The sequence below is a fragment of the Pteronotus mesoamericanus genome, unplaced genomic scaffold (assembly GCF_021234165.1).
Source record: "Pteronotus mesoamericanus isolate MK-2021 breed Mesoamerican mustached bat unplaced genomic scaffold, CSHL_Meso_final scaffold_582, whole genome shotgun sequence".
Classification (NCBI taxonomy): Eukaryota; Metazoa; Chordata; class Mammalia; order Chiroptera; family Mormoopidae; genus Pteronotus; species Pteronotus mesoamericanus.
The window spans coordinates 3,087,640-3,113,261 of NW_026555323.1; the positions used below are offsets into that span (position 1 = coordinate 3,087,640).

Consider the following 25,622-nt stretch of genomic DNA (forward strand, 5'->3'; position numbering starts at 1 on the left):
ACCTCATTTATTCGCTTTGCGAAGCGAATCAGTACAAGAAACGGAAAGACAACGGAGCATTTTCCGTAGCTCGTCATCTCCATTCTGAGTAAAAACAAAGCCCGCTTTCTATTAATTTATAATCCTCGTGGGGCATTGGATATTTTTAGAAGATTCTCTCCTGCTTTGGTTGAAAATGTTTTCAAGATGTCCTCTAATTTGTGCGTGTGTAAAGTCTGGACCTGGGAGAGTAGAAAGCTTCACCCGGGGAAATAAGGGGCCCCACCCCCCTCCAATGCCTTTCCTGCCCAAGTTGTGAATAGGGTTCAATGTCTTCACACCTCCGTAAAAAGACTGTAGCCAGACACGTTGGCAGGCAAAGGGATCGACCCGTTGACACCTGCCAGGACGCTCTTTTCCCAGCTCTGAAGTTAGACCCCGCAATCAGTGACAGTGTCCACCAGCAGCAACCGGAGTCTAGAAGCAACTGATCCACAGCGTCTGACACACACTCATAGGCGATGCAGACCGCGCCAGCTAGTTTATTCTGCTGTTTTCTAGAAACTGGGTCTTCAACTGCCACCTGAGCAGAGGAAGAATGTGTTTACAATGCGAAGGAAACAAGCTAATGGCTGCCCAGCCCGCTCTCCCCAACTGCCACCCCGACCCCACCCCCGCCGCACTGCTGCTGTCTTCTCGGGACTGTGCATCTCTCCCTCCCCCGCCCCCACCCCGCCCCGACCTTGTTTCTGGCTCCCACCCCACCTGGTGTGTCCTTCTCCATAGACAGAGCAAGGACAGCATGTCCTGTATCCTTGTTCCCCAACGGATCATTATGCTTCACATGCCCCAAGGTAAAAGTAATGCTGAACTGGCAGGTGGCCTCTCTCCGGGGGCCAAAACGTAAACGCAGATACGTGACGTTAAGTCTATAACTTCCGTAAGTCGATATTTTTAAAATATCATTTCAACGTGTCCTCGATATAAAAAAAACTGAGAAATGAGCTATTTTATGTGCGCTTTTTTTTACAGCAAGTCTTCAAAATCCTGCCAAATGCCTTTTGTTGTTGTTTGTTCTTAAGCCCCGCCTGAGGACATTTTTTCATTACTTCTAGAGAGAGAGGAAGAGGGAGAAATATCGATGCAAGAGAGCAGCGTCCATCAATTGCCTCCCGGACGCGCCCCTACTGGGGACTGAACCCAAAAGCTGTTGGTTTTGAGATGATGCTTGAACTAACTGTGCCACACCAGCCAGGGCCAAAATGGGTTTTTCTGAAGTCTTTGTTAGGAAGGACAAAAGGCAGTTTTCCGTCTTATCCTTATGGTCCTAGTACGTGTGTGTTCCGACTGGCCCCACTTCAGGGTCTCAACAGCCATGTATTAGACCCCAAGCTCCAGACCTGAGCGGATAAGGCCTGTTCTTGTAACGCTGGGTCATGTAGAAACATCTCACAACAAGCCATTTTTTCAACTATTAATAGAGTTGGTTACCCTCTAGAAGCTATAGTTCTATTTTAGTCTTTTAAATAGTTACAGAGCTCATGATTTGCTACGTCGTAATTGTTTTAACCAGTCCCTGATGTAGACAAATGGGAGGTTTCCAGTTTTTCACTTGGTTCAAAATATACGGCAACAGACCTTCATGCGCTGTCTGTAGGTGGAAAAGAAGTTTCCAGACAACAGATGGGTGGGAGTGGAAGTGCCCAGCCCCCTCCAAAGACAAGCAGCCAGGAGGGTGGGACAAAGAAAGCCGGTTCTCAGCCAAGCTGGCCACCAACTAGCCTTGGGGTTTGGTTTGGACCTCAGTTCCTTGAAAGGAAAATCAAAGGATTGTGCTAGGTGCTGTCCTTGTGTGTGTGTGTGTGTGTGTGTGTGTTTAAATTGATTTGAGAGAGAGATTGATTTGTTGTTCCACTTATTGATGCATTCATTGGCTCTTTCTTGTATGTGCCCTGACTGGGGATCGAACCCATGTCCTCGGCACATCGGGACAATGCTCTAACCCCTCCCTCTGGTGGATGGATTGGCAGGTGGGCGGGAGCCACCTGCATCAACCTGAGCTTCATCAAATGCCTGGGTTTGCCCCACCTCCCTCCCAAAGGTGTGCCTTCCCACCTGGTGGCCCCACTGAATATCACAGCTTTACAGTGTTCAGCGTATATATATGTCTTTTCCCTCCTTGCTTAACCTCATGTAAGTGGAATCGGATGGGATTTGTCCTTTTGTGACTGGCTTATTTCATGTGTGAGACCTGGCAGTCTTGCCTGCCAATGGTAAAAAAAAAAAAAAAAATTAAGGAGCAAATATCAGAGATGCAGTAGCCTCAGCTCTGCTGCGATTTGTGGGGCTGGCCCAGTGGTATAATTAAATAGTACAGTATCTAGGTGGCTGTGATGTGGCCTTCCTTTGCTCTGTGTTTTGCTTTTTTCTCCTAATTGATTCTTAGCCCTTGCTTGAAGCTAATCACTATCTGGCAGTTTACCCACAGGTCAGCAGCCCTTCACTCAAGGGGGAGGTCAGAGGTCGACCTGGCAGGCCCCACGCATAAGCAGTCCCACCTTGAATGAAGACATTCTCTTAGGTGATTTGACTGCATCGAGAAGGGTCATCCCCCAAAACAAACAGACCTGTGTGCACATTTTAACAACAAAACCCAGGCAATTCTGGTGAAATGCATATGCAGAATTCTGATAGGACCTTTGTCTCAGTCTGTTCAGGCTGCCGTAACAGAATAGGATAGACTGGTGACTTATAAACAGCACAAATTTACTTCTGACTATTCTGGGAGCCGGAAGTCCATGATCAAGGAGCTGGCGAGTTTGGTGTCTGGTGGCAGCGGCTTCCTGGTGCATGGATGGCGTGTCCTCCCTGTGTCTTCCCGTGGTGGAGGGGGTGAGGAGACTCTCTGGGGTCCTGGATAAGGGCACTAATCCCGCTTGTAGGGGCTCCACCCTCCGGATGTAAGCACCTCTCAAAGACCCAGTCTCCTAATACCCTCACATTGGGCATTAGGATTTCAACCTATGAATCTGGGGCCACACAGACATTCAGTCCACTGCAACTTTGTTTGTACAAGTGTAGAAAAACAATAGGATCTGGTTTGTAATTGTGAAGGGTAGTGGCACCGCTGTCGTCAGCCTGGGGCTCCCTGTCCTTTGTGTTCTGCAGGCAGGCAGGAGTAGGGCCCGCAGGTGCCTACAGCAGGCAGGAAAGGGCAGGTCCAGGTGTGTGGGCACCCGCAGCCACCTGCCCCGGTGCGGGACATCAGCCAGCGTTCCCCTCCCCAGGGCGTTCCAGAGAAGCCAGAAGTCAAGATTCCCACCCGCACCCCCTCCCTTCGTGAATAACAACAGCAATTCTCCGCAGAAGAGGGTCAAACCAAGTCCACGTGTGGGCCACATGCGGCCTCAGAAGGACGGGTGCGAGGTGTCTGCTCGAAATAGACACATGAGACAAGTGGTTTCTTTTGGCTAAACTGGTCCACAGTCGTTTCACTGTGGGCTTTGCTGTTAATTTTGGCCCAAGAAACAAGGCCACTGAGTAAACAGAGACTCGCCCAGCCCTGAACCAGCTGCTATGTTGGGAAGCCACTTCCCTTGGGCGGCAACTGCCCTGCCCAAAGCCACGCCCATCACCCACGCCCCGCCCACCCCTCCTCCCTCTCCCTTCTGGTCACCCCATCCCAGGGGCCTTCTCAAAGCTGATTCCCTGCAGCCACCCCGCCCTCCTGCACCCCCTCACGGTAGGGCCGCCCCCATCTGTGTGCACAATTTCCAGAAGATCAAATTCTCCTGGCTCCTCGTGGCTTTCGGTCACAGGACGCTTCTCCCAAGGCTTGACGCTGGCTGTCTCCGCTTCCTCGGGCCCTTCCCACTGAATTCACAAAAAGGCCCAGACACTAACAGGACAACGAGCCTGTGGGTGACCGCCGCCCAGGTTGTATGGAGGTTGGCACATCATAGTTGAAGCAGATGCTTCTTTTTCCTTTTTTTAGGGGAAAAAGATATCTGGCAGGCCCAGTTCCCATGGTTTTCAATGCAGTGTCCCCTGCCTTCCCGCCACAGCCTGGCGTGGCCCCTCATGGACACATGGTCCCTGGCAAAGCAGCCATGGAGGTGCCCGTGACCCTACGTCTGACCTCCACCTTCTGGGTCTTTCTTCCAAGCCCTGTCTGCCTTTCCCTTTTTATCTGTAGTCTCCCATAGGCAATCTTATTGATTTGAAGCGGGGGAAAAGAGAGAGAGAGAGAGAGAGAGAGAGAGAAACATCCATCGGTTGCTTCCCCTATGTGCCCCGGTCAAACCCACAACCTGGCTATGCACCCTGACCGGGACTCGAACCCATAACATTTTAGTACACAGGACAACGCTCCGACCAACTGAGCCACCGGGCCGGGGGCAATTCCCACAACTTTAGATGTCACTTATACACTGAGTCCCAAACACGTGCAACTAGCTGCCCTGAGACACCTCTGCTGTACCCGAACGTTCCACAGGCACCTGCAGCCCGAGGCCCACAGCTGAGTGCTGGACTTCCTCCCCACACCTGCTCCGGGGCGGCCCCACCCCACCATTTGCAGCCCCAGCCTCCCAGTTCCGCCAGCCAGAAACCCAAAGGTCGGTACTGGCTTCCTCCCTTTCCTTCGCCCTCGTGCGCTCTGCCCCCACCAGATCCCTCCAAGCTGCACCCCGACCTCATCTCCCCCAAGCTCATTCATACCTCCCACACTTCTGCCCAGACCGCACTCCAGCCCCCCTGCCTGCCTCCGCTTTGTCCACCCCCCTGAGTTCACGGGGTCCCCTGCGGTTACTAGGGCCTCAAGGCCCTGCCGCGCCTGCGCCTGCGGCGCCTGCCTCACAGGCATCCCACATTCTAGCTCCAGGCTCCCCCGCCCACTGGGCGGCCTCCCGGCTGCCCTGAGTGCAGGGCCAAGGGGCAAGCGCCTGCTGTAGGCGGGTCTGATAAGCTCTGAGCAGCCTTGGCAATCCTGCCTTCAGGCCATTTACTCCTTCATTGAGTCTTTGTGGATATAGGGCCCCTCCTCTCTGCCAGGTCCCTGGAGACGCTGGGGAACTGGGCTGCGGTGGCTTTTGTGGGGGGAGCGGGGGAGGGGAGCGGGGGCTGCTGGATGAAGTGCATGAAGGACAGGAGGCAGGGATGGGGTGAGAGCCCCCCTAAGGAGGGGACATCTGAGCAGAGACAGGAGCCCTGTGGGGTCATGATGTATAAACAAGAGTACTTCTTGTGCCTCTTGTTTATCCTCAGAAGATTCTTGAACCTTTTTGGAGACTCAGCAGTAACTTGGCATTTTTTGAACGGAGGACATTTTTCTTAAGGCAACTTCTTAAAAAAATCAATCATTAATACCAAAGCAAAGTGCTTCTCTCCCCCAGGGAAATTGTATTAGTCACATGCTAGCTTTTTCATTAGAAAAAAGAAAGGGCTTTTGGAGAAGCAGAGAGAAGTAGATGGAGCCTGGGGAGGGCTGGGCCGCCAAGCAGGGGCTGGCGCTAAGCACTCCGAGGAGCCCCCTCCCGGGTTTGGGGGCAAGAAGCAAGGCCAGTGGCCCCGGAGGGGTCTCCGATGCCGGACAAGGAGACTGGGGCCAGCCTGTGATGGTGGCATTTAAAAGCTGCCTGTGGCAGAACAGACATTAATAAAAGGAGAGGCACGTCACTGTTTTCCAAGCTCTTCACCCACCTCCGCGGGTTAAATCCTGCATAGCAGGGGGCATTTCCCCCTTTTGAGGATACGGGGCCTGAGCCCTGCTGCTCAGGAGCGGGACAAGCGTTTTCTGATTTCCGGCACGGTTTCTAGAAGGTGCCCACTTGCAGGAGGCTGAGAGGAAGGACCTACAGGGCAGATGGAGAGGGCGGGGGCCTAGAGAGGCAGCAATGGGAGGGGCCTAGACAGGGGCAGAGGGAGGGGCCTAGAGAAGGAAACGGGGAGGGGCTGAGAGAGGGAAAGGCCAGGCTGAGAGGGTGGGCCTGCGGGTGGATGGCCATTCCACAGTCCCGCCTCCACAGCTCCTAAAACCATTCTCCGTCTTGTCTTCCGTGGCCTTAACCTTTCTGAAGAGTACAGATCAGTTCTTGTGTAGAATGCGCCTCGATTTGGATTGTCTGAGGCGTCCCCCTGATTAGGTGGAGGCCATGCAGTTTTGGCACTTTTGTCCAGCGCATTGCACGGGGAGGCTCGCAGTGAATACCTGCGCATTCCCGGGGATGCTCACCTTGTGCTGGGCGGCGTTCAGCAGCTAGCTCCGCGGCCCGGTTACTGATTTCCCCTTTGGAATTATTACCTATCCTTGGGAGGTCCTTTGAGACCAGGAGAGTGTACTCTTACTCTTCAAACTTTGACCCATTACTTTCAGCGTTCAGGAACGATCCTTAACGGTTGTCTAACGGTGACTTTCTCGTCCCGTCATTCCTTCTGCATTCCGTGGGTGACTTCCCATGAGAAGAAAGAGCTTTCGCCATGGATTTACGTATGGATATCCACCCGGGTGGAGTCATGGGTCCTGACTTCAGCCAAAGGGTTATAATTCTTTACTGTGATCATTTATTTCCATGCTCAAATGATCCCCGATAAAGCCGGTGGGCGCCCCTCCAAGGTGTCCCTGTGTTCTTTTGATAAATCCCGACGTCAAAAGAAAACAAAAACAAAAACTGCTTCTTTACTTTCTGGCCCAGTAAGACGTTCTTGGCTCTTCTTGTCCAGTCCCTGCCCCCACCCTCCCGGGTTCCATCATTTCTCCCTGGTTCCTTCCTGCGGACGATACGCAGGCACCAGTGCTCCTGCTATCGGAATGTTGTTGCTATTGGGCCTGCTCAGTGGGTGCGGACAGGAGGTTTATGAATATACATAAGTGCATGTACATGCATGGTAACCACGTGACCCCGCAATCCCAGCATCCCCATATTCACGCCTGGGCAACCGTGTGTTGGCCTGAGTCTATCGACAGCGAAGGCCCAGGCGTGTATTACTCATATCGACTCCCCGTTGGCATTTCCCCACTTGCGACAAGCACCGAGGCTGGAGCAGCCCTGTGGTCCCTTTCATATCTACAAGATGCGCTTCTGCAAAAACCATCAGAGGACTTTGAGGAACAAGATTTATTACCCACAGGTCCCAGAGCGTCATACAGTGAAGACACAGATAGACAGAGAAAGAGGCTGAGGACCTGGAGCTCTGTCTTTATTAGGGCCCTGAGTAGGGCGTGTCTGGTTTCAAGGGTTCACTCCTTACTGGCTAATTTGAAGCCTAAGAGCTGGAATGAGGACACGAGAAGAGAGAAGCGAGAATCTAGGTCCCCAGGACTTTCTGTAAGAGGAGACTTTGCGGGTGGGGCGGCCTAGTTCATCATCCAGTTGCATTGTTAGTAGCTGCGTCGTCTTACAGTTGACAGCGTGTTCATCCAAGATGGATATCTCCTGACACACGTCTCAGCGATCAGAACCATGATGCCAGGTGCTTTCCCTATGATCACGTCTTCCCTTGTGTGGGGACTGGACTGAGCGGCCCCTCCTCATGAATAGAATGCAGCAAAAAGGATGAGCTGTCGCTTCAGAATTTAAGTTATAACGAGACCGTAGCTTCTGTAGCGTGGGGCTCTTGCATCTGTCACTCTGATGGAGGTCACCTAACGAAAGGCCCATGTAGCAAGGACCTGAGGGAGGCGTTGGGCCAACGACCCTTCGGAAGATCTGGATCTCGCCAACAACCACGTGAGAGCTTGGAAACAGGTCGTCCCTGGTCACATGCTTCCGGAGAAGACCACAGCCCCTGCCCGTAGCCAGACTGAATCCTCACGAGAGAGACCCGGAGTCTGACATGCCCAGCTAAGCCACATGCCAGGCCTGGCCCACGGAACCTGGGGGACCATAAATGTTGGTTGTTTTAAGGCACTAAGTGTTGGGGCCAATTGTTATGTTCAGCAATCGATAACTAACACTATGTGTAATATACACATATTACATACACTATGTATAATATACACATATGTGTGTGCATACGTGTGGGTGTGGAGAAAGTGACCACACACACCTAGGTCTGTTTTTGTATCTGTTTTCTACCTCTACATACTACAAGCTGTGTGTTCCTATAGATAATTTCAATTTCAATCCAAAGCTACGGAGAGTCATACTAACTACTCCCCCCCCTCCAACTTTCACCATTTAAAAAAGTATATTTATTTATTTTTTTAGAGAGAGGGAAAGGGACAGAGAAAGAGAGAGAGAGAAACATCAATCGGCTGCCCCTCGTAGGTGTCCCAACCTGGGACCGAGCCCACAACCCAGGCGCGTACCCTGACCGGGAATTGAACCAGTGACATTTCACTATGCAGGATGACGCCCAACCCACTGGGCCACACCGATCAGGGTGACTGCCGCCATTTGTAACTTCCTGTCTTCAACAGTTAGAACCCCAGCTCCCACCGTCCACACTACATCGATTTATTTGTTCAGTCTTGGACTGCTGAGATTGCTATCCTATGTCTCTGTGGAAAAGTAGCCTTCTCATGCAAGTTCAATATTTATTCAGAGTTCTTGTCTTTGGTCAAAGGCATGCAGTCCAAATACTTTGAACTTTGTCCCCACCCCCCAAAATAAAAAAAAAAGGATGATCTCCCAGCTTTTCTTGGAAGTGAGAAGTGAAATGCGAAAGGGTAAGCACATTTTCTTTCCAGACAGAAAATGCTGATTGCGAGAACATTCCGTGTAAGAAGGGCTGGGCCGCGGCTTCAGAGGCTCGCCGTTCTGAGTTTTCCCCTCTGGGCCGATGGCTGCTGTTTCTGTCTCACGAAATTATTTGGAGAGAAAAGTGTATGGTGTTGCTTTTTGAAGGGCCCCGGGTAAGGCTTTGAATTATAGTCAGTCCTGTTACGCAAAAGAAAGCCGAGACCAGCTGACTCTGAGGTCTCCCCAGGAAGGCTGGGTTTGGGTGGGGCTTGCAGGTTCTTCCAGAAGGATCGAAACCCGCTGTGGACCGTCTCGGCACGCCAGGACTGGGGCTAGAGCTTCTGAGGAGAAAAAAGTGGCATCGGTCCTTGACATGACCTCACTGGGGGGGGGTCCTCTGTGACACTGGGTTGTCTGCCACTATCCTTGGCGGTGGCACCTGTGGAGACAAGGCAGCCCCAGATCGGCACTGCCGCCCGGGTGGGCAGGGATGGCTGGAAAGCGTCTGCCCAGATGCTTTTAGGTAGACGTCCTGCAAATCACATATGAATTTGATAGAAGTAAAAGAATGAACTCTGACAATGGCTTGGGAAGACATGGCCTAATAGCCACTTCTTCCTCTTCCAGGGACAGAAAGCTTGGATCGAAAAAACGTTTTGCAAGCGAGAATGTGTCTTCGTCATTCCTAGCACGAAAGACCCTAACAGGTAAATTGGAAGCCACAATTAAGACATTCCCCAAAAGGAACAAGCATGCAGATTGGAAAGGAAGAAATAAAGCTCTGTGTGTGTGTGTGTGTGTGTGTATGAATTGATTGTCTACGTAGAAGATCCCAAGTACTCTACCAAAAAAAGAAAAATGCTAGAAGCAAGAAATGACTTATCAAGGTTATATGATACAAAGCAAACATAGAAAGATCAATTTTATTTCTAAATACTTGCAATACATAGTTGGGATTTTAAAAAATCCTAACATATAAAAATCAATTATGTTCCTAAATATTTGGAATTTAAATTTAAAAAGTACATATACAATAGCATTAAAAAAAGACATTATCCAAACCCACACTTGTCTACCAGTTGTCAGCAACTATTATTAATATTTTTTTTTTAATCCTCATCCGAGGGTGTGTTCACTGATTTGAGAGAGAGAGGAAGGGAGAGAGAAACATCAATGTGAGGGAGACACATCGATCATTTGCCTCCCATATGCACCCTGACCGGCAATCAAACCTGCAACCTTTTGGTGTATGGGATGATGCTCCAACCAACTGAGCCACCTGGCCAGGGCACCAGCAACTCTTCTTCTAGTGCCTGTGGTTGGGGAGACAAGAAGGGTGGCCAGAATCTATCCTCACATGAGCTGTTAGTCAGGGAGTCACGTGGACTACTGAGTTCCTCTGTGAAGGCACAAATAGGCTACCGTCCGCCACGTCCGCCACTCACCAAAATGTAAACTCTCCTACCCAGCCGAGCCCTCAGTTTCTCCGCGAACTCTTGACATGTTTCCATGGCAACTTTGTTAGCGCTTCCTGATGTTATTTGGATGATGCATTGCAGAAGCCCACACCGGAAACCTACGCAATTTGAAACACATTCCTTGCTTCTGCTCTGCTTTGCTTTTGTTTTCAGGTGTTGCTGTGGCCAGCTCACCAACCAGCATATCCCCCCCTCCCCCAGTGTGACATCCAGCAAAAATGCGGAGGAAAGCAAAGAGGTGGGGGCTCAGCCCGAGAAATGGTCTGTTGGCAAACACACCCAGAGCTCCCCGACAGACTCCTACGGGACGCTCGAGTTCCAGGGTGGCGGATACTCCACTAAAGCCATGGTAAGAGCGGCTTGAGCCCCATGCCTCCGAGAATCCCAGACTGCGGGCTCCTGGGTCTTCTTTCACGGGTGTGGCTCGGTCTTCCTAGATATTTCATGGCAAAGACCTGAAATATTGCTGCTCGCTCACCATTTTAATTTTTTTTATTGATTGATTTTAGAGAAAGAGAGAAAGAAACGTCAATTTGTTGTTCCACCCTTCCATGCGTTCGCTGGCTGATTCTTATACGTGCCCTGACTGGGAATCGAACCCGCGACTTTGGCATTTGGGGAGGCTGCTCCCACCAACAGATCTACCTGACCAGAACTCGCTCGGCATTTTAGCCATGAGATTCAGAATGTGGGCACCACTATAAAGAACATGCAGTGTCCCCTAAATCCACACCAAAATTGTGGAGCCACAGGTCATACTTTGGCCCAACTCTGCAGGCTAATTTATCATTCTATCTCCAGTGATAAGAGAGGAATTGCATTATTTGTTTTGGGGGGGTTGTCTGCATTTTGTTTTGTTTCTTTTATAAGTGTGGCGCTTCAACCCTCCTTAGCAGCTGGAAATGTTTGCCCCCGCGGTCCATCCACAGCCTGCCTGGCCTTCAGCTGGCCAAGAAGGCCACGGGCTTTCACATTTGCATGAGAACAGGCAGCACCCCTGACTTTCCGATGAGCCCAACCAGAGAGGGGAGGCATCGGCATGGCGATCGCTATCGGCAAACACTGAGCGACGGTCCCACGTGCCCAAATACCACAACGGAGGGTCTCTTGGAATGCACCCCACATATCGGCATGGACACAAAAAAGTGACGCATAGGGGCCAAGGCCTTAACCTCCTCTTCACCTTGAGAGGAAGGTCAAGTCCAAAGGTTGGCCAATGATCCCTACTCTCATCTCCAACTCAATTTGGCCGGTGGGCCCCCCCCCCCAACAAGATCCTGTGCAACCTCTAGGGCCCTGGTCCTGGCTGAGCCAGCTTTGGAGTTGAATCCTTCAAGATTAGGGCTGACAGGTAAAATACAGACACCCCGTTATATCTGAATTTCAGATGAACGATGGATAACTTTTTTAGTATAAGTGTGTTCTGAATCTTGCACGAAGCATGCCTATGCTAAAACATATTTTGTTGTTCACATAAAATTCAAATTTGGCCCTGGCTGCTGTGGCTCGGTGGATTCAGTGCCGGCCTGTGAACCAAAAGGTTGCAGGATCGATTCCCAGTCAGAGCACATGCCTGAGCTGTGAGCCAGGTTCCTAGTTGGGAGTGCACAAGAGGCAACCACACGCTGATGTTTTTCTCCCTCTCTTTCTCCCTCCTTTCCCCTCTCTCTAAAAATAAATAAATAAAATCTTTGACAGAAAATAAAATCCAAATTTGACGGGGCAGCCTGGCAACCCTTTCAAAGTTTCCGGAGCTTGGCCACAAGCGTGTCACGCGGAGGCCCCAGAACCCGAGGGACAGAAAGGCAGACAACTCTTGCTTGGACAGGAGCTATAACCCTGTCCCCCTGTAACACGGGAGGCAAAACCAAGGCCGGGTGCTGAGCGCCACACACACTCTCTTGCAGTACATCCGCGTGTCCTATGACACCAAGCCTGATTCGCTGCTTCACCTCATGGTGAAAGACTGGCAGCTGGAACTGCCCAAGCTCCTGATATCTGTGCATGGAGGGCTCCAGAACTTCGAGATGCAGCCCAAGCTGAAGCAGGTGTTTGGGAGAGGCCTGATCAAGGCTGCCATGACCACCGGGGCTTGGATCTTCACTGGGGGTGTCAGCACCGGTAAGAGCGGAGCCTTTCTCTTGCCGTAAACATGCAGACCCGGAACTCCTGGTTCCCAAAGAGCTTTGCAGTAACTGACATTGAAAAACAAAAGGCATTGCACTCCAAGAATATTTATGACGGAAGTGAAGGCTTTATTCAGGAGCTTGTTCTGTTTTTGGTTTTGGTGTGATCGTTGCAATGGTCAACATTTCTGGCACCCAGTATATGTGCCGTGCCTTGAACGGAGCCCTGTAGGAACCTCATTTTCACTGAGGTTCTCAGCCATCCTTTCTCTAGCACACGAGAGAGGAAACTGAGGCACAGGGAGGCTGAAGGCCGGGCAGCCTGGCTGTCAACTGTAGCTGAATGCAGCCAAAGACGGCCAGAGAGACCCGGAGGCTTCCATCCTTGGAGACCTGCAAAGGAAACCCCCTCACAGCCAGTTTGGTTTTATTTTGTTGACTTTTGAGAAAAACAGAAGCAGTCATTTGCCTCCCATACACGCCCTGAGCGGGGATTGAACCCACAACCCAGGCATGTGCCCTGACTGGGGATTGAACCCACAACCTTTTGGTGCACAAGATGGCGCTGCAACCAAGAGAGCCACTTGGCCAGGCCCCAAGTGTGCTTTCTTTTGATGATGAACATCATTGTGTCTCAACCCTGTTCCCTAGGGAGTGGAGCGGCTCAGAGAAGGGGTCCCTCGCGTTCACAAATCGTGAGATGAAGGGAGGTAAGAGACATAAAATGTGACTTCTGGCTGCTCTCAGGTGTCATCAGCCACGTCGGGGACGCCTTGAAAGACCACTCCTCCAAGTCCAGAGGCCGGGTCTGCGCTATAGGCATTACCCCCTGGGGCATCGTGGAGAATAAGGAAGACCTGGTTGGAAAGGATGTAAGTGCTTTCTCCCCAGCCACAGGCGATGTTTCAAAATCAGTCTTTATTTTGAGATAATTGTAGATTCCCTTCACCTGGAATAAGAAAGCGAGGTCCCATATACCCTTTCCCCATAGGTCACATCTTGCAAAACTATGGCCTAGTACCACGACCAGAATCTTGACATTGATACAATCAAGATACACGGTAGTTCCGTTACCACTACCCTCCCCCACGTGGCCCTTGAACATCCACACTTAGCGCCCTCCCGCCCTCTGGCAACCACCATCTGCCCTTACCTATAATTTTATCGTTTCAAAAATGGTATGTAAATAGGATCACACAGTATGCAACATTTGAGGACTGGCTTTTTCACTCCACCATAATCCTCTGGAAATCCAGGTTGTTTGCGCGTATCAGCAATTCGGTGGTTTCCAGGTGGCTCTACCCAGTAGAGCCACCGTAAACATCTACGTACAGGATTTTGTGTTCGGTTTTCATTTCTCTGCGATCAATGTCCCCGCGTACAATTCCTGGGTTGCTATTACCTAAAATAATGTATTCTCTTCTAATGTAATATAGAAATTTGCAAAAAGAAATCCTCCCTTAGGAAAGAACAAGGGTAAGAAGGAAACGCACGCTTAGAGGAAGCAGTTTCCGCGCGCATTCGCTCGCTCGGCTCCCCTGCGGCCTTAACATCTGGGTGCCGCAGCTCGGATGTGTGCCGTGCGTTTTGGCAGGTGACGCGAGCCTACCAGACCATGTCCAACCCTCTCAGCAAGCTCTCTGTGCTCAACAATTCCCACACTCACTTCATCCTGGCCGACAACGGCACCCTGGGCCAGTACGGCGCCGAGGTGAAGCTCCGGAGGCAGCTGGAAAAGCACATCTCTCTGCAGAAGATCAACACCAGTAAGTTCTGGCCAAGGCCAAGGGCAGTGGGCCCCGCTGGAAGGAAACTGCCCACGCAGGATGTCTAAAGCCTCACCCTTGATTCCTGTTAGAGCAGCGCAAGATGACTTGCCTCCAGCCTTTTCCTTAGCCACCTGCAAAGCGCACCCACTGAGCTGGGTCCCGAGGCTTTGCCCGGAGATCACCAGGAGGGTTGACGCCAGAAACGGCTCCCTCCTCAGCGGTTGCCATGGTGACGGCCGCCGCCCACCGCGTTCTTCAATGGGCCCCGGTTCCCCAGAATTGCTGTAGTTACTTTTTTTATTGTTCGGACAAAAACCATTTCTGAAAGACTTAGTAGGGTTTCCTCTGCTTGGTCATTCAGTTGAATAGCTTCAGCTCTGGCTTCTCAGCCTGACCAAGACGGGCCAGGTGGCTCCTCCCGGGGGGCGGGGGCGGGGCGCTGCTGAGGTCAAGCCAGAGGGGAGCGAGCGATCCTCAGCCAGATGAAATGGTAATAGCAACCTGTTAGAATGAAAATAACCAGGATAACCTCTTGGAACCTGCTCACACTCCAGCAACTTCTATTGCCAAACAGTCGTCTACAAAGTGATCGTCGAGGGTTTTTCGTCTTTACCATGACTGGTATGACTTCTGTAAAAGCCATCCTGGAAATGATCATTATGAAGCACAATTTAAGGGACCGTAGGTCTGCACAGGGATCGGAGTTGAGAGTGCCTGCTAGGCAAAGCTGTGGATTTCCAAGGACCCGATCTCCGTGGATAAGTTGGCGGGGGGCTGAATTTTTCATCCTCGCGTGTTTTCGTGTTTCTGGACTTGTACGTTTCATGCCACCCAGCATGGCCGGGCCACGTGACTGGTGGGCTTCCCTTTGTCATCCTTTGCCTAGGGCTCTGAGTGGGGCAGGGACAGCAAAGGGGTGCTCAGCTGTCACCTCTCACAGCACGGAGCTTCGGGGAGTCCAGCCTAAACCACGAAGAGGTAGTTCCACTCTGTTTCTAGAAACAAAGGTGATTCGGTCACTGCATTCCCGAATATCTAAAATGCTAAGCCTCGCTTGGGTGGGAAACCTCAGCGGCAGGGTCTGTGTCATCTTGGTCTATTTTTCCAGTCTCTCTTAGCCAGGGACGGACCCAAGGAGGACCCTCAAATGCACATTCGCTGAACTAAACTGAACTGAGATTATTCTAAGAGTTGTTCAGGATATGTGGAAGTTCCTGACTGTGGAAATGCATTATGGAGGCAAAACAGAAACTCTGACTTCCCCCACTTGAAATTCTTAGATCTCACCCTGGCCGGCCCGCAAGGCTCTGTTGGTTGTCCCGCAAAGAGAAAGGTCACCGGTTCGATTCCTGGTCGGGGCACTTGCCAGGGTTGCAGGGGCAGTTCCCTGTGAGGGGCAACCGATCGCTGTTTCTCTCCCTTTCTCCCTTCCTTCCTCTCAATTAATTGGACAAAAAGAAAAAGAGATTCTTAGATCTCCTAACATATGCTGGCAGATGTCATCTGAAGGCCTTCCAAACTTTGAGACCAAGGACGCTTCTCCCACTTGGTTGATGGTAATCAAGCAACTCCCGTGACATCTGGTGAAGGATACTCAGAGCATAATGTCATGGCCATTTTGGGGTAAAACTGCGAATGAGGCAGTTGCGTCTCTGCTTCTCCCCCATCGCCAGAACCCCTGGTCCTTTGGATTTGCCCGCTGCCTCCTGCTTCCCAGAACCCGTCCTGCTGGTTCTGCCACCAGCGTTCGCTTGCTCCCACCTTGTCCCTGGAGAGTCCTGTGGTCTGGTAGAGATAGGGGAGGACCCTCAAGGGCTAACAGCAGTGGATGGGTTCACCCTCCCTGGGACTCACTGCCTATTTCACGCACTAGAGGCAGAAACAATGACAGAACACACCACACTGACAAGCCACTTAAAGTTCACCCAGTACTGGGATGTTCAAACAGTTTCTTGTATTTACTGCCCATTAAGGAGACAAAGGTGCACGGTGATGACGTGCCTTTGACAGATGGTCCCCCGCGAGGCCCGTGTGGCTGGGTAACTGGCCCGATGTTGAATGTCTAATGACTGAGGCCAGGAGGTGAATGGAGCTCTTTTATCGCTGGCCCAATGCCTTGCACTGTGCATTCTTTTAATTTGTTTTAAATATTTTATTTATTTATTTTTAGAGAGAGGAGAAGGGAGGGAGAAAGAAAGGGAGTGGTTGCCTCTCGTATGCGTCCAGACTGGGGGCCGAACTCGCAACCCAGGCACATGCCGTGCCTGAGAATCAAACTTGTGGCCTTTCCCGTTTTGGGACGATGCCCAACCAACCAAGCCACACCGGTCAGGACTACAGTGTCCTTCCTCAGGGACTAGCCATCCAGGGTGGGAATGTCAGGCCCTGGGGCAGGGCAGCAAGGGAGGTATCTTTCCAGCAGAGAGAATCTTCCAGAGTCTCTCGCATCTCACCTTGAAGTAACCTATGTGCCAGGTGACCTCTGCATGGAGCTCAACCCCATGTGATTCAGAAAGGTCACAATTTTAAGACTCTACTTTTTCCGCTATGGCCATAACACGGAGTTTGAATAAAAGAATGAAGACAACCACCATCGGGACTCTCGGGGGACACTTGCGCCCGCGGCAACATCGGGCCCGTTGTCCAAGCCGTCATCTCAGAAATTAAAATGGGATGCAGCCGGGGCCGGGAGGCGGTCTGAGGGCAGGCGTGGTGTGCGTTTGCAGGACTGGGCCAGGGCGTGCCCGTCGTGGGCCTCGTGGTGGAAGGCGGCCCCAACGTCTTCTCCATCGTCCTGGAATACCTCCGAGAGGAGCCTCCGGTCCCCGTGGTGGTTTGCGACGGAAGCGGACGTGCCGCGGACATTCTGTCCTTTGCGCACAAGTACTGTGAGGAAGGAGGGTAGGACTCCTGACATATTCCGAGGGCTGGGGGCTTTAACGGCCTTGCCGTTAGGCCTGGAGGGAAACCGTAGCCATTCCAAAAACGTGAAATAAGGAGGATTTCCTCAGTTCCCCGTGTCCCGAGGTCAGCAGGAAAAGGAGCTGGGGAGGCCATGACATTTCTTAAGAATTCTTTTGCTAGGGGACCCACCCTCTCCCAGCTTTGTTTTCCCTTATAAGGTTTTCAAAAAGCCTGGAATTTAGGACAAGTCTGAACGCAGTTTCACACCCTGCTCCCTTTTTGCCTGCTCTCCCGGGATCCCCTCCAATGGAAAGTTTCCGACCAAAGATACCAGATGGGTCTGGAGATGCTGGATTGATTCCCGTACAGGGACTAACTGGCGCTGTCTTCCTCTCTTTGGCATTTCCTTTGAACAGGGTAATAAATGAATCCCTCAGGGACCAGCTCCTGGTCACCATGCAGAAGACGTTTAATTACAGCAAGACACAGTCGCATCAGCTGTTTGCAATTATAATGGAGTGCATGAAGAAGAAAGAACTTGTAAGTGTCTGGAGTTTATTTCCAAGCCAGCTCCACTGAGAGCATCGTGTTTCCTTCCTAATCCTGCCCATGTGTGCGTGATGGGGTTGGTCGTCTCTGAGCTCGGCTTTTCCAAGGAGCGGCTTACAAACCCACACCAACCTGGGCGTCACGGCCACGTGATGGCGGCAGCGTGAGCTCACACAGAGGGGCGGCCCAGGTGCGTTCAGAGCTCTGTCCCTGGGGGATGACGTCACGCCACGTCACACCCGCTCCAAGGTGCAGGCTTTTAATCAGGTCTAATGATCTGAGGACCGACATATCCCACCCTTTTCGATGAGATTATAAAATTCTATCACATCGCTTTCCAAATACACTACAGGCGTACCTGACAGATAACGTGGGTTCGATTCCCGACCACTGCAATGAAGCAAGTTGTAATCTTTTTGCTGCTGAAGGACCTTGCCTTCAATTTATTTTAAAAAAAAAAATGCAGTATCTGCAAAGCACAATAAAGCAAAACACAATAAAACAAGATGTGCCTGTAATTATTTCCCACCCTTTGCCTCCTTAATGATTCTTATAAAGAATAGGCACTCTTGTTGCACACATAAGGTAGCCTCTTCAAAATTCTACACATTTCCTACTTCAGAGATATTGCGGGTTTGGTTTCAGACCACTACGAAAAAGCGAATACTGCAGTAAAGCGAGTCACATGAATTTTCCCCCCATGCATATGAAAGTTCTGTTCATACTATTAAGTGTGCAATAGCATTATGTCTAAAAAAATAATGTATATACCTCGATTAAAAAATAGTTACTTGCTCAAAATTGCTAACCACCAATGCAAGCCATCTGCGAACTGTCATCTTTTAGCCGGTGGCGGGTCCTTCCGTGCATTTGTAAATACAATACCGGCAGAACACAATCAGATGAGGTTGGCTTGTGTAATCGAGACGGAGTAGAAATGATTGTTGCCATCTCCCCTAGCAATGTAGACATTAGAGTGTAGAACCTGGGTGAGCAGATGGGGTAAGTAATAAAAGAAAACCCAGGCAAGTGCTCAGAGTCAGGATGCGCAACGCAATTGTTTCTGGAAGCCAGAAGACCCAGGTTTAAAATGGTTTTGCTCTCAGAATCGTTGCCTGTTAGTCCGGGGGATCCTTTTTAAAAACACCCAGCCCTGGCCAGGTTGCTCCGTGGGCTGGAGCGCCATCCCACGCACCAAAGGTTTACGGGTTTGATCCCTGGTCAGGGCACAAACAGTAGACAACTGATCCATGTCTCTCTCACGTCCATGTCTCTCTCACGTCGATGTTTCTCTCTCTCTCTCTCTTTCTCTCTCCTTTCCTCTCGCAAACAAAACAAACAAACAAACAAACAAACCCCTCAGTAAACATATCCTCCATCGAGAATTTAAAAAACACCCCAATATCCCCCCTTGTATTCAACTTCGCTTCACCCAGTCTTTCCGCGGTCACCCCGTTTTCAGGTCACCGTGTTTAGAATGGGAGCCGAGGGGCAGCAAGACATGGAGATGGCCATTCTCACTGCCCTGCTGAAAGGTGAGCTCTGGGGCGACAGGGACTTCCGCCCTTTCCGTAATCCGTCCCCTCGTCCCGCCGGGAACCGTGCCCGGGGGGGACGGAGCCCCGAGCCAGCCAGCTGCCTAGGCTCGTCTCAGCAGGAAGCCGAGGTAGACGACAAGGGTTCCGTGATGAGGGGTGTTTTTTTCCGCGGACGGAGCCGGCTGAAGTCAGAACCAGCTTCCCTCTGGAACCAGTTCATTAAGGGTTTCGACTCCTGGAGGGTAAACACCAAAAGGGTTTCTGTCTTCCTCAGTCACTGCATCCTGCAGTGCCTTGTCCAATTTCCCTGCCTCTCTCCTAATGACCGGCTGCAACCTGACCACTCCGGGGGTTGCCTGGGGACACGCACTTCCTGCCGGCCTCTTGGCTCTGCTGGGACAAGGACACACAGCAGGAGAGAGGAGAGGGAGTCGCTGTGGGCCGGCTGCCTGGCGGGCCGACCTGGTGCTCTGCGCGGCTGCGCGGTGGGGCTCTCCGGCAGCGCTCACCCCCCCCCCGGGGGCCCAGCTCCCGCTGGCCTGCCCAGGCGGAGGTCTGACAGGCCCAAGTCCAGAAAAGCGTCCCAGGGTCACTGGGCTGCCTCCAGCCTCCTCCTGGGCAGCCCTTTGAGGAGATGGGGCCTGGATGGTCGCTCCAGGGCACGAGAATAGCCAGTGATGCTCAGCCCTGAATGCTGGGCAGACCAGGCACGGAGAGAGAATCGCCTGCTTTCTTGTCTTTCCAGGAACGAACGCGTCAGCTCCGGACCAGTTGAGCTTGGCGCTGGCTTGGAACCGCGTCGACATAGCGCGGAGCCAGATCTTTGTCTTCGGGCCCCACTGGCCGGTGAAAGTATTTTCCAGTTCATACCATTTATGCCGACTCTGTCCAGATGCTACACTAGTCTGTGCTCCCCTCACGACACAGGTCTCAGGAAATGATCTAGGGGTTCCAATGATTCAATGCGGGGCTCCATGGGGATTATTATTTTTAAAAGATTTTATTTAGGGAAGAGAGGGAGAGAAACATCAATGTGTGGTTGGTTGCCTCTTGTGTGCCCCCTACTGGGGACCTGACCTGCAACCCAGGCCTGTGCCCTGACTGGGACTTGAACCAGCGACCCTTTGGTTCGCAGGCCAGTGCTCAGTCCACTGAACCACACCAGCCAGAGCTCCACTATGACTGTTAGGAGACATTACTATTTAACATCAAAGAACCAGGAGGAAGTTAGAGCTACCAGTGCCTATCACAGACTCAAACCAGGGCTCTTGAAGAAATTATCACTATTTTAGGGTGGCTGGTGAAAGTGGGTTATTACCCTTTTGCTTATTTGTTTGTTTTAAAGATTTTAATTTTTTATTTTTAGAGAGAGGGGAAGGGAGGGAGAAAGAGAGGAAGAGAAACACACTGCGCAAGAGAAACATCGATCGGTTGCCTCTCGCGCACTCCCAACTGAGATCCTGGCCCACAGCCCAGGCATGTGTCCTGACTGGGAATTGAACCAGTGACCTCTCAGTTTACAGGTCGTCGTTCAATCCACTGAGCCACACCAGCCAGGGCAAGGTTTTTACCCTTTTAAACAAAAGAAAAGAAATAGCTCCTTAAAACGAAATATGATGATTGCATGGAGAGCCCTGAGTTTTCAAACTGTTTCCGGAAACCCGGGAGGCCTCGAGAACTGTGTATGTGTGTGTACTCATGTTCGCACGAATGCATGGTGTATGTGTGCGCTAATGTGTATACGTGTGCATGTGTGTGCTTCCCCCCCATTCTGCTCGCTGTGGACTGCAGCCACTGGGCAGCCTGGCCCCCCCGATGGAGAGCAAGGTGATGGAGAAGGAGAAGAAGCCACCCACGGCAACCACCAAGGGGGGCAGAGGAAAAGGGAAAGGCAAGAAGAAGGGGAAAGTGAAAGAGGAGGTGGAGGAAGAAACTGACCCCCGGAAGATCGAGCTGCTGAACTGGGTACGTGGGGAGCCTCCGCTCCCACGTCTCGGGACCCTTGTGTTCCTGAGGCTGGGGCCCTCTTCCTCGAAGGGGCGGGGCACTCCGGGGGCCTGGGCTCCAGCCCCACCCGCAGTCCCAGGTCCCAGGAGGCCACGGGAAGGCATTGACGAGATTGCATCTGTGTCGCCTTCTGCTGAGATGTAGCTGTCAGGTTGTCACAAATGTTCCTGCTTCAGGGGAATAAAGCCGCTGACAGAGGAGGCCGGGTCATCGGTCTGTCTGCCCGGCAGACACGCAAATGCTTCATGGGGGGAAATATGGGCAATACCCCAATTGTTACCGAACAAAACACGGAGCCTGGGATTGGGGGAAGGGAAACCTGTTAGGCACCCATATCCAGTCATATCATGTTGACATGACACAGGCCAGGCAGGTAAGGGGCCTGTGCGGTGCCAGGTAACTGGCACGGTCGCTGTCGCTCACCCTGGCGGCACGCTGCACGCCTATTGGGTCCCACCTGCTGCCACACAGGGGATTCTAAGTCAAGGAAACTGGGTCTGCCCAGCAAGGCTCCACATTATACTGAGGGCTGTAGGTCCCATCGCTCTCGAAGGACAGAGACAGAAATGCTAAATAATGGGACACAAAATCGTGCACTCTGCCGCCTCAAAGAACACTGTCTACGGAGGCGGGAGCTTGGAGATTCAAGTCCTGATCGCAGTTTTGTTTTGAAAAGAATGCAACTTGGGGGGTTTTCTTTCTCCTGTTTGTATTAAAAGAGAAGCTAATAAACTATTTTAATTAAAAACAAAACCGGCAACTGGAGAGAGCAATGGTAGTTTTGCCGTAACTTTGAATCGTCTTCAATTTATTTTATTTTTTTTAAATGCTTTAAGATTTTTATTTATTTACTTTTAGAGAGAAGGGAAGGGAGGAAGAAAGAGAGGGAGAGAAACATCAACGTGTGGTTGCCTATCGTGCACCCCCTACTGGGAACCTGGCCCACAACCCAGGCATGTGCCTGGGAATCAAACTGGTGACCCTTTGGTTTGCAGGCCAGCGCTCAATCGACTGAGCCACACCAGCCAGGTCTTCCATTTGTTTTAAAAAGGAGAAAATCGCTTCTTTTCCCCCTTTTATTGAACTTGGATTGTTGGTCTGACATTTAGAGGCCAAACTGATGAGAAAGGGGGAGGGGGAGGGGTGTGTTTCCTGAAGACAGACAGCAAACAGGACCCCGTTCAGACAGCTCTAGAATCGGGGCGGGGGGTCGGAATATGCTTTTGGGGGTGTTTCCAACCTGCCACCTGCCTCATGTCCCCTCAAAGGGACACTCCCAGGCTCCCCTCCTCCCTCGTGCAGGTAAATGCTTTGGAACAAGCCATGCTGGACGCTTTGGTCTTAGATCGCGTGGACTTTGTGAAGCTCCTGATTGAAAACGGAGTCAACATGCAGCACTTTCTCACTATCCCGAGGCTGGAAGAGCTTTACAACACGGTGAGTGTCCCGGGTGGGGCTGAGGGGAGGCTTGGGCGCACCAACCGCGACCGCGGGTGCGTGGTGCGCCCAGAGGAGCCATGATTATTGAAATATTGCAGTGGGAGGGCCACCGTTTAATGGCAGGCAGGAATTCTTTTTTATTTTTAGGGTTTTTTGTTTGTTTGTTTTTGTTTTTAGTTTTTAAAGTCCAAGCGCAGGATTTTGCTCCAAGTTGAAGAGAAAACCACAGTTAATAGGGCTGAATGCTTGTCTTTCAGAGGCTGGGTCCACCGAACACTCTCCATTTGCTGGTCAGGGACGTTAAAAAGGTCGGTCTGCTGTTTCATCATCCTTATCTAAGGGCATGTTTCGATAACATATTTTTAAAAAATGTACTGTCTAATTACTGCTGACAGTATTATATTAGTGTCCGGTGTACAATATAGTGATGAGACATTTGTATACCTTATCGAGTGATACCCTAATAAGTAGAGTACCCACTTGACATCATATATAGTTACGACAATATCATTAACTATATCTTCTTTGCTGTACTTTACATCCCCATGACTGTTTTTTTTTAAAAGATTTTATTTATTTTTAGAGAGAGGGGAAGGGAGGGAAAAAGAGAGGGAGAGGAACATCTATGTGTGGTTGCCTCTTGAGACCCAGCCTGCAACCCAGGCATGGGCCTTGTCTGGGAATCGACCTGGCGACCCTTTGGTTTGCAGGCTGGTGCTCAATCTGCTGAGCCACAGTAGCCAGGGTATGTTTCTACAACTGGCAATATGGACTTCTCAAGAAGACCTTTTATAAAGCTACTTTAAAATTTCTAAAACGTATGTCCCTCTTGTTGGTGGCCTAAGAAATAATGAGCCCCTCTCTTTATTAAAAGAATTTACTTACAATGTTAAAAAGTCATCCTGTTTAAATGTGGTGCTCCTTCCCCTCCCCACACATGACAGGCTCGTGCTGAAGGAGCCATGAGGGGTGGGTCCCCAGGGCCTCGGCCAGGGGAGGGCCCGCCCTACAGCTGCCCCTGCTGCCTCGTGTTCGGTGTCTGCATTAAGTAAGACCCACCACTCCGCCTCTTTCTAGAACGACCAATAGGACATGCCTGTGTCACTGCGTGTGTTCTGGGGATCAAAGCACTTGTTCTTAGCCCTTTCTGTTCCCTCTTTGGGAAGTGACATATGTCCCCGCTTCCCATTGCTGCGAAGTGTAACAGTCTGTATTCTTGGAGGACCCTGCCTGCTCACCCCCTGTCCTGTTCTTTGCTGACTCCCGTGGCCACGGGCTGCGGGGTTAGAGGGGGCTGGCGTCAGAAGGGATTCCTTTTGCTAGAGCGCCGCAGTCCCTGGCGTGCTAAGTGTGGGGTGTGCATTCATATTCTCAGCAAGAGAAACTCACTCAGAGGAGGGACTAGAGAAGAGGGTCCCAGATCATCCGGTCAGGGGTCGTACGAAAGTCTCGTTCTCATAACGGGAGGCAGTCACTGGACCCTGTCCCTGCCCCGACTCCTGCTTGCACCAGGTCGTTTGCGGGTTTGGGTTCTTCCTGAAATCTGGGGGTACCCCCCAAAGTCACAGGGCACCATGGGAAGCTGTCACTGGAGATGCCGGGACCCCAGGGAAAAGCCCTCCTCCCACTGCCTCCCACGGAGCCCGCCTTCCTGTTACCCGTGAAATCTGGACTCCAGCCCCAGAAGTGGGCTTCTGTCCTGCAAGCAGCTGGCAAAGCACCTTCTCCACAAAGCCAACTGACCTGGACAAAGCAAGGCCCATGGTTGATTCATTGGTTCCCGCTCACGCACGCGCGCTGCAGGCCTTTCTGTCTACGCGCAGGCCTCTACCCGGCTCCTAACTCTTCTCCCTGAGAAGGTTTAACCCATTTTCCAAAGGATGGCTGAGTCCCGTGCAATAGACTGAGTGCTGTGTTTGACTATTCGTGCCTGAGGGGTGAGGGATGGAGTCCACGCCTCTCACAGGGCCTGAGACTCGGCCCCTTCTCTTGCAGGGCAACCTGCCGCCCGATTACCACATCAGCCTCATAGACATCGGGCTGGTGCTGGAGTACCTCATGGGAGGCGCCTACCGCTGCCACTACACGCGCAAGAGCTTCCGGACCCTTTACAACAACTTGTTTGGGCCCAAGAGGGTAGAATCAAGTGGCTGTGTGCGGTGTCGTGTGGTTCCTGAGTCACGTGGGCTTCCTTGTTGTCTTTTCCAATAGCTCAGCCTGTTCAAAGTCAAGCTCATCATTCCGTTCCCCCGCTCCGCTGCCCTTCCTCCTGCAGGGATCCGGGTGTGAGGCCTCACTGTCCCTACAGACGCCCGGCTTCACCCAGGACCCCTGTGCTTTATCCTTAACAAGTTGGGATGCTCAGCCCATGATTTGCATTGTCCCACCCTTCGCCGCTGTGCTTTGTCCACTTCATCCTACGGCTGCTGCTGCGGTGACCTACCTCTTCCAAAGCACCCCCTGCTCAGAGGCTCCCTGGGCTCCCCGCAGCCTGAGGATTCCCCGCCAAGGTCATTGCCCCAGCACCCAAGCCTCTCCAACAAGCTGACAGTCATCCCCATGTCGCCATGGGGACCACGGACCTCTGCCCAAGTCAAACTGTACGGCTGTGTCAGCTGGGTCTTCCTCCCCGCCCCCACCCAGCCAAAATCCCTCGCTTAGCACAAGCCCAAGTCAAACGTGAGCCCTTGCTCTGCACTCAGACCCAGCATCACCTCCCCCGCCCCACCCCGCCTGGCCCACATTTCTGGGGGCAAGCTTCTCTGGTTCCGGCTGCAATGAGGGTCAAGTGTCTGCACATCCTTCCCCTCAGCTGACGTCATGGAAGCCGAGCGTCCACTTGAAGGCATTTCCTTTCCTTGGCCGTTGCCCTTAATTGTTAATCTATTACTATGTCTCTTACTAACTCTCCTGCTAATGTACAACTAACGTCGGTTATTTGATCACATTGGGGTTTTTTTCCTCCCTTTTTATCATGCAGCCTAAAGCTCTTAAACTTCTGGGAATGGAAGTAAGTCGCGTTTGCTTTCAATAGTTTATGATGTCTTGGTCAAATAAATGTGCCGTCCGCGTTTTGTGTTTGTTCAACATAAAAGCAAACAAATTTGTCTCCGTGAATAAATCTGTTAGACTATACACACCATGTTTGCTT

The 25,622-nt window shown here is 51.5% G+C and overlaps 1 protein-coding gene across 1 annotated transcript in view; it reads left to right on the plus strand.

Moving 5' to 3' along the window:
• Window positions 1–9,228: 9,228 nt before the first annotated feature.
• Window positions 9,229–25,622, plus strand: part of TRPM1 (transient receptor potential cation channel subfamily M member 1) — a 45,664-nt gene continuing 29,270 nt past the window's right edge. The window contains 15 exon segments of the mRNA XM_054561967.1: window positions 9,229–9,256; window positions 9,259–9,367; window positions 10,292–10,487; window positions 12,046–12,259; window positions 13,012–13,136; window positions 13,859–14,030; window positions 16,760–16,934; window positions 17,354–17,477; window positions 18,949–19,021; window positions 19,770–19,870; window positions 20,816–20,989; window positions 22,334–22,468; window positions 22,729–22,779; window positions 24,467–24,607; window positions 25,452–25,481. Coding sequence (XP_054417942.1) covers window positions 9,229–9,256; window positions 9,259–9,367; window positions 10,292–10,487; window positions 12,046–12,259; window positions 13,012–13,136; window positions 13,859–14,030; window positions 16,760–16,934; window positions 17,354–17,477; window positions 18,949–19,021; window positions 19,770–19,870; window positions 20,816–20,989; window positions 22,334–22,468; window positions 22,729–22,779; window positions 24,467–24,607; window positions 25,452–25,481 — 1,848 coding nt within the window.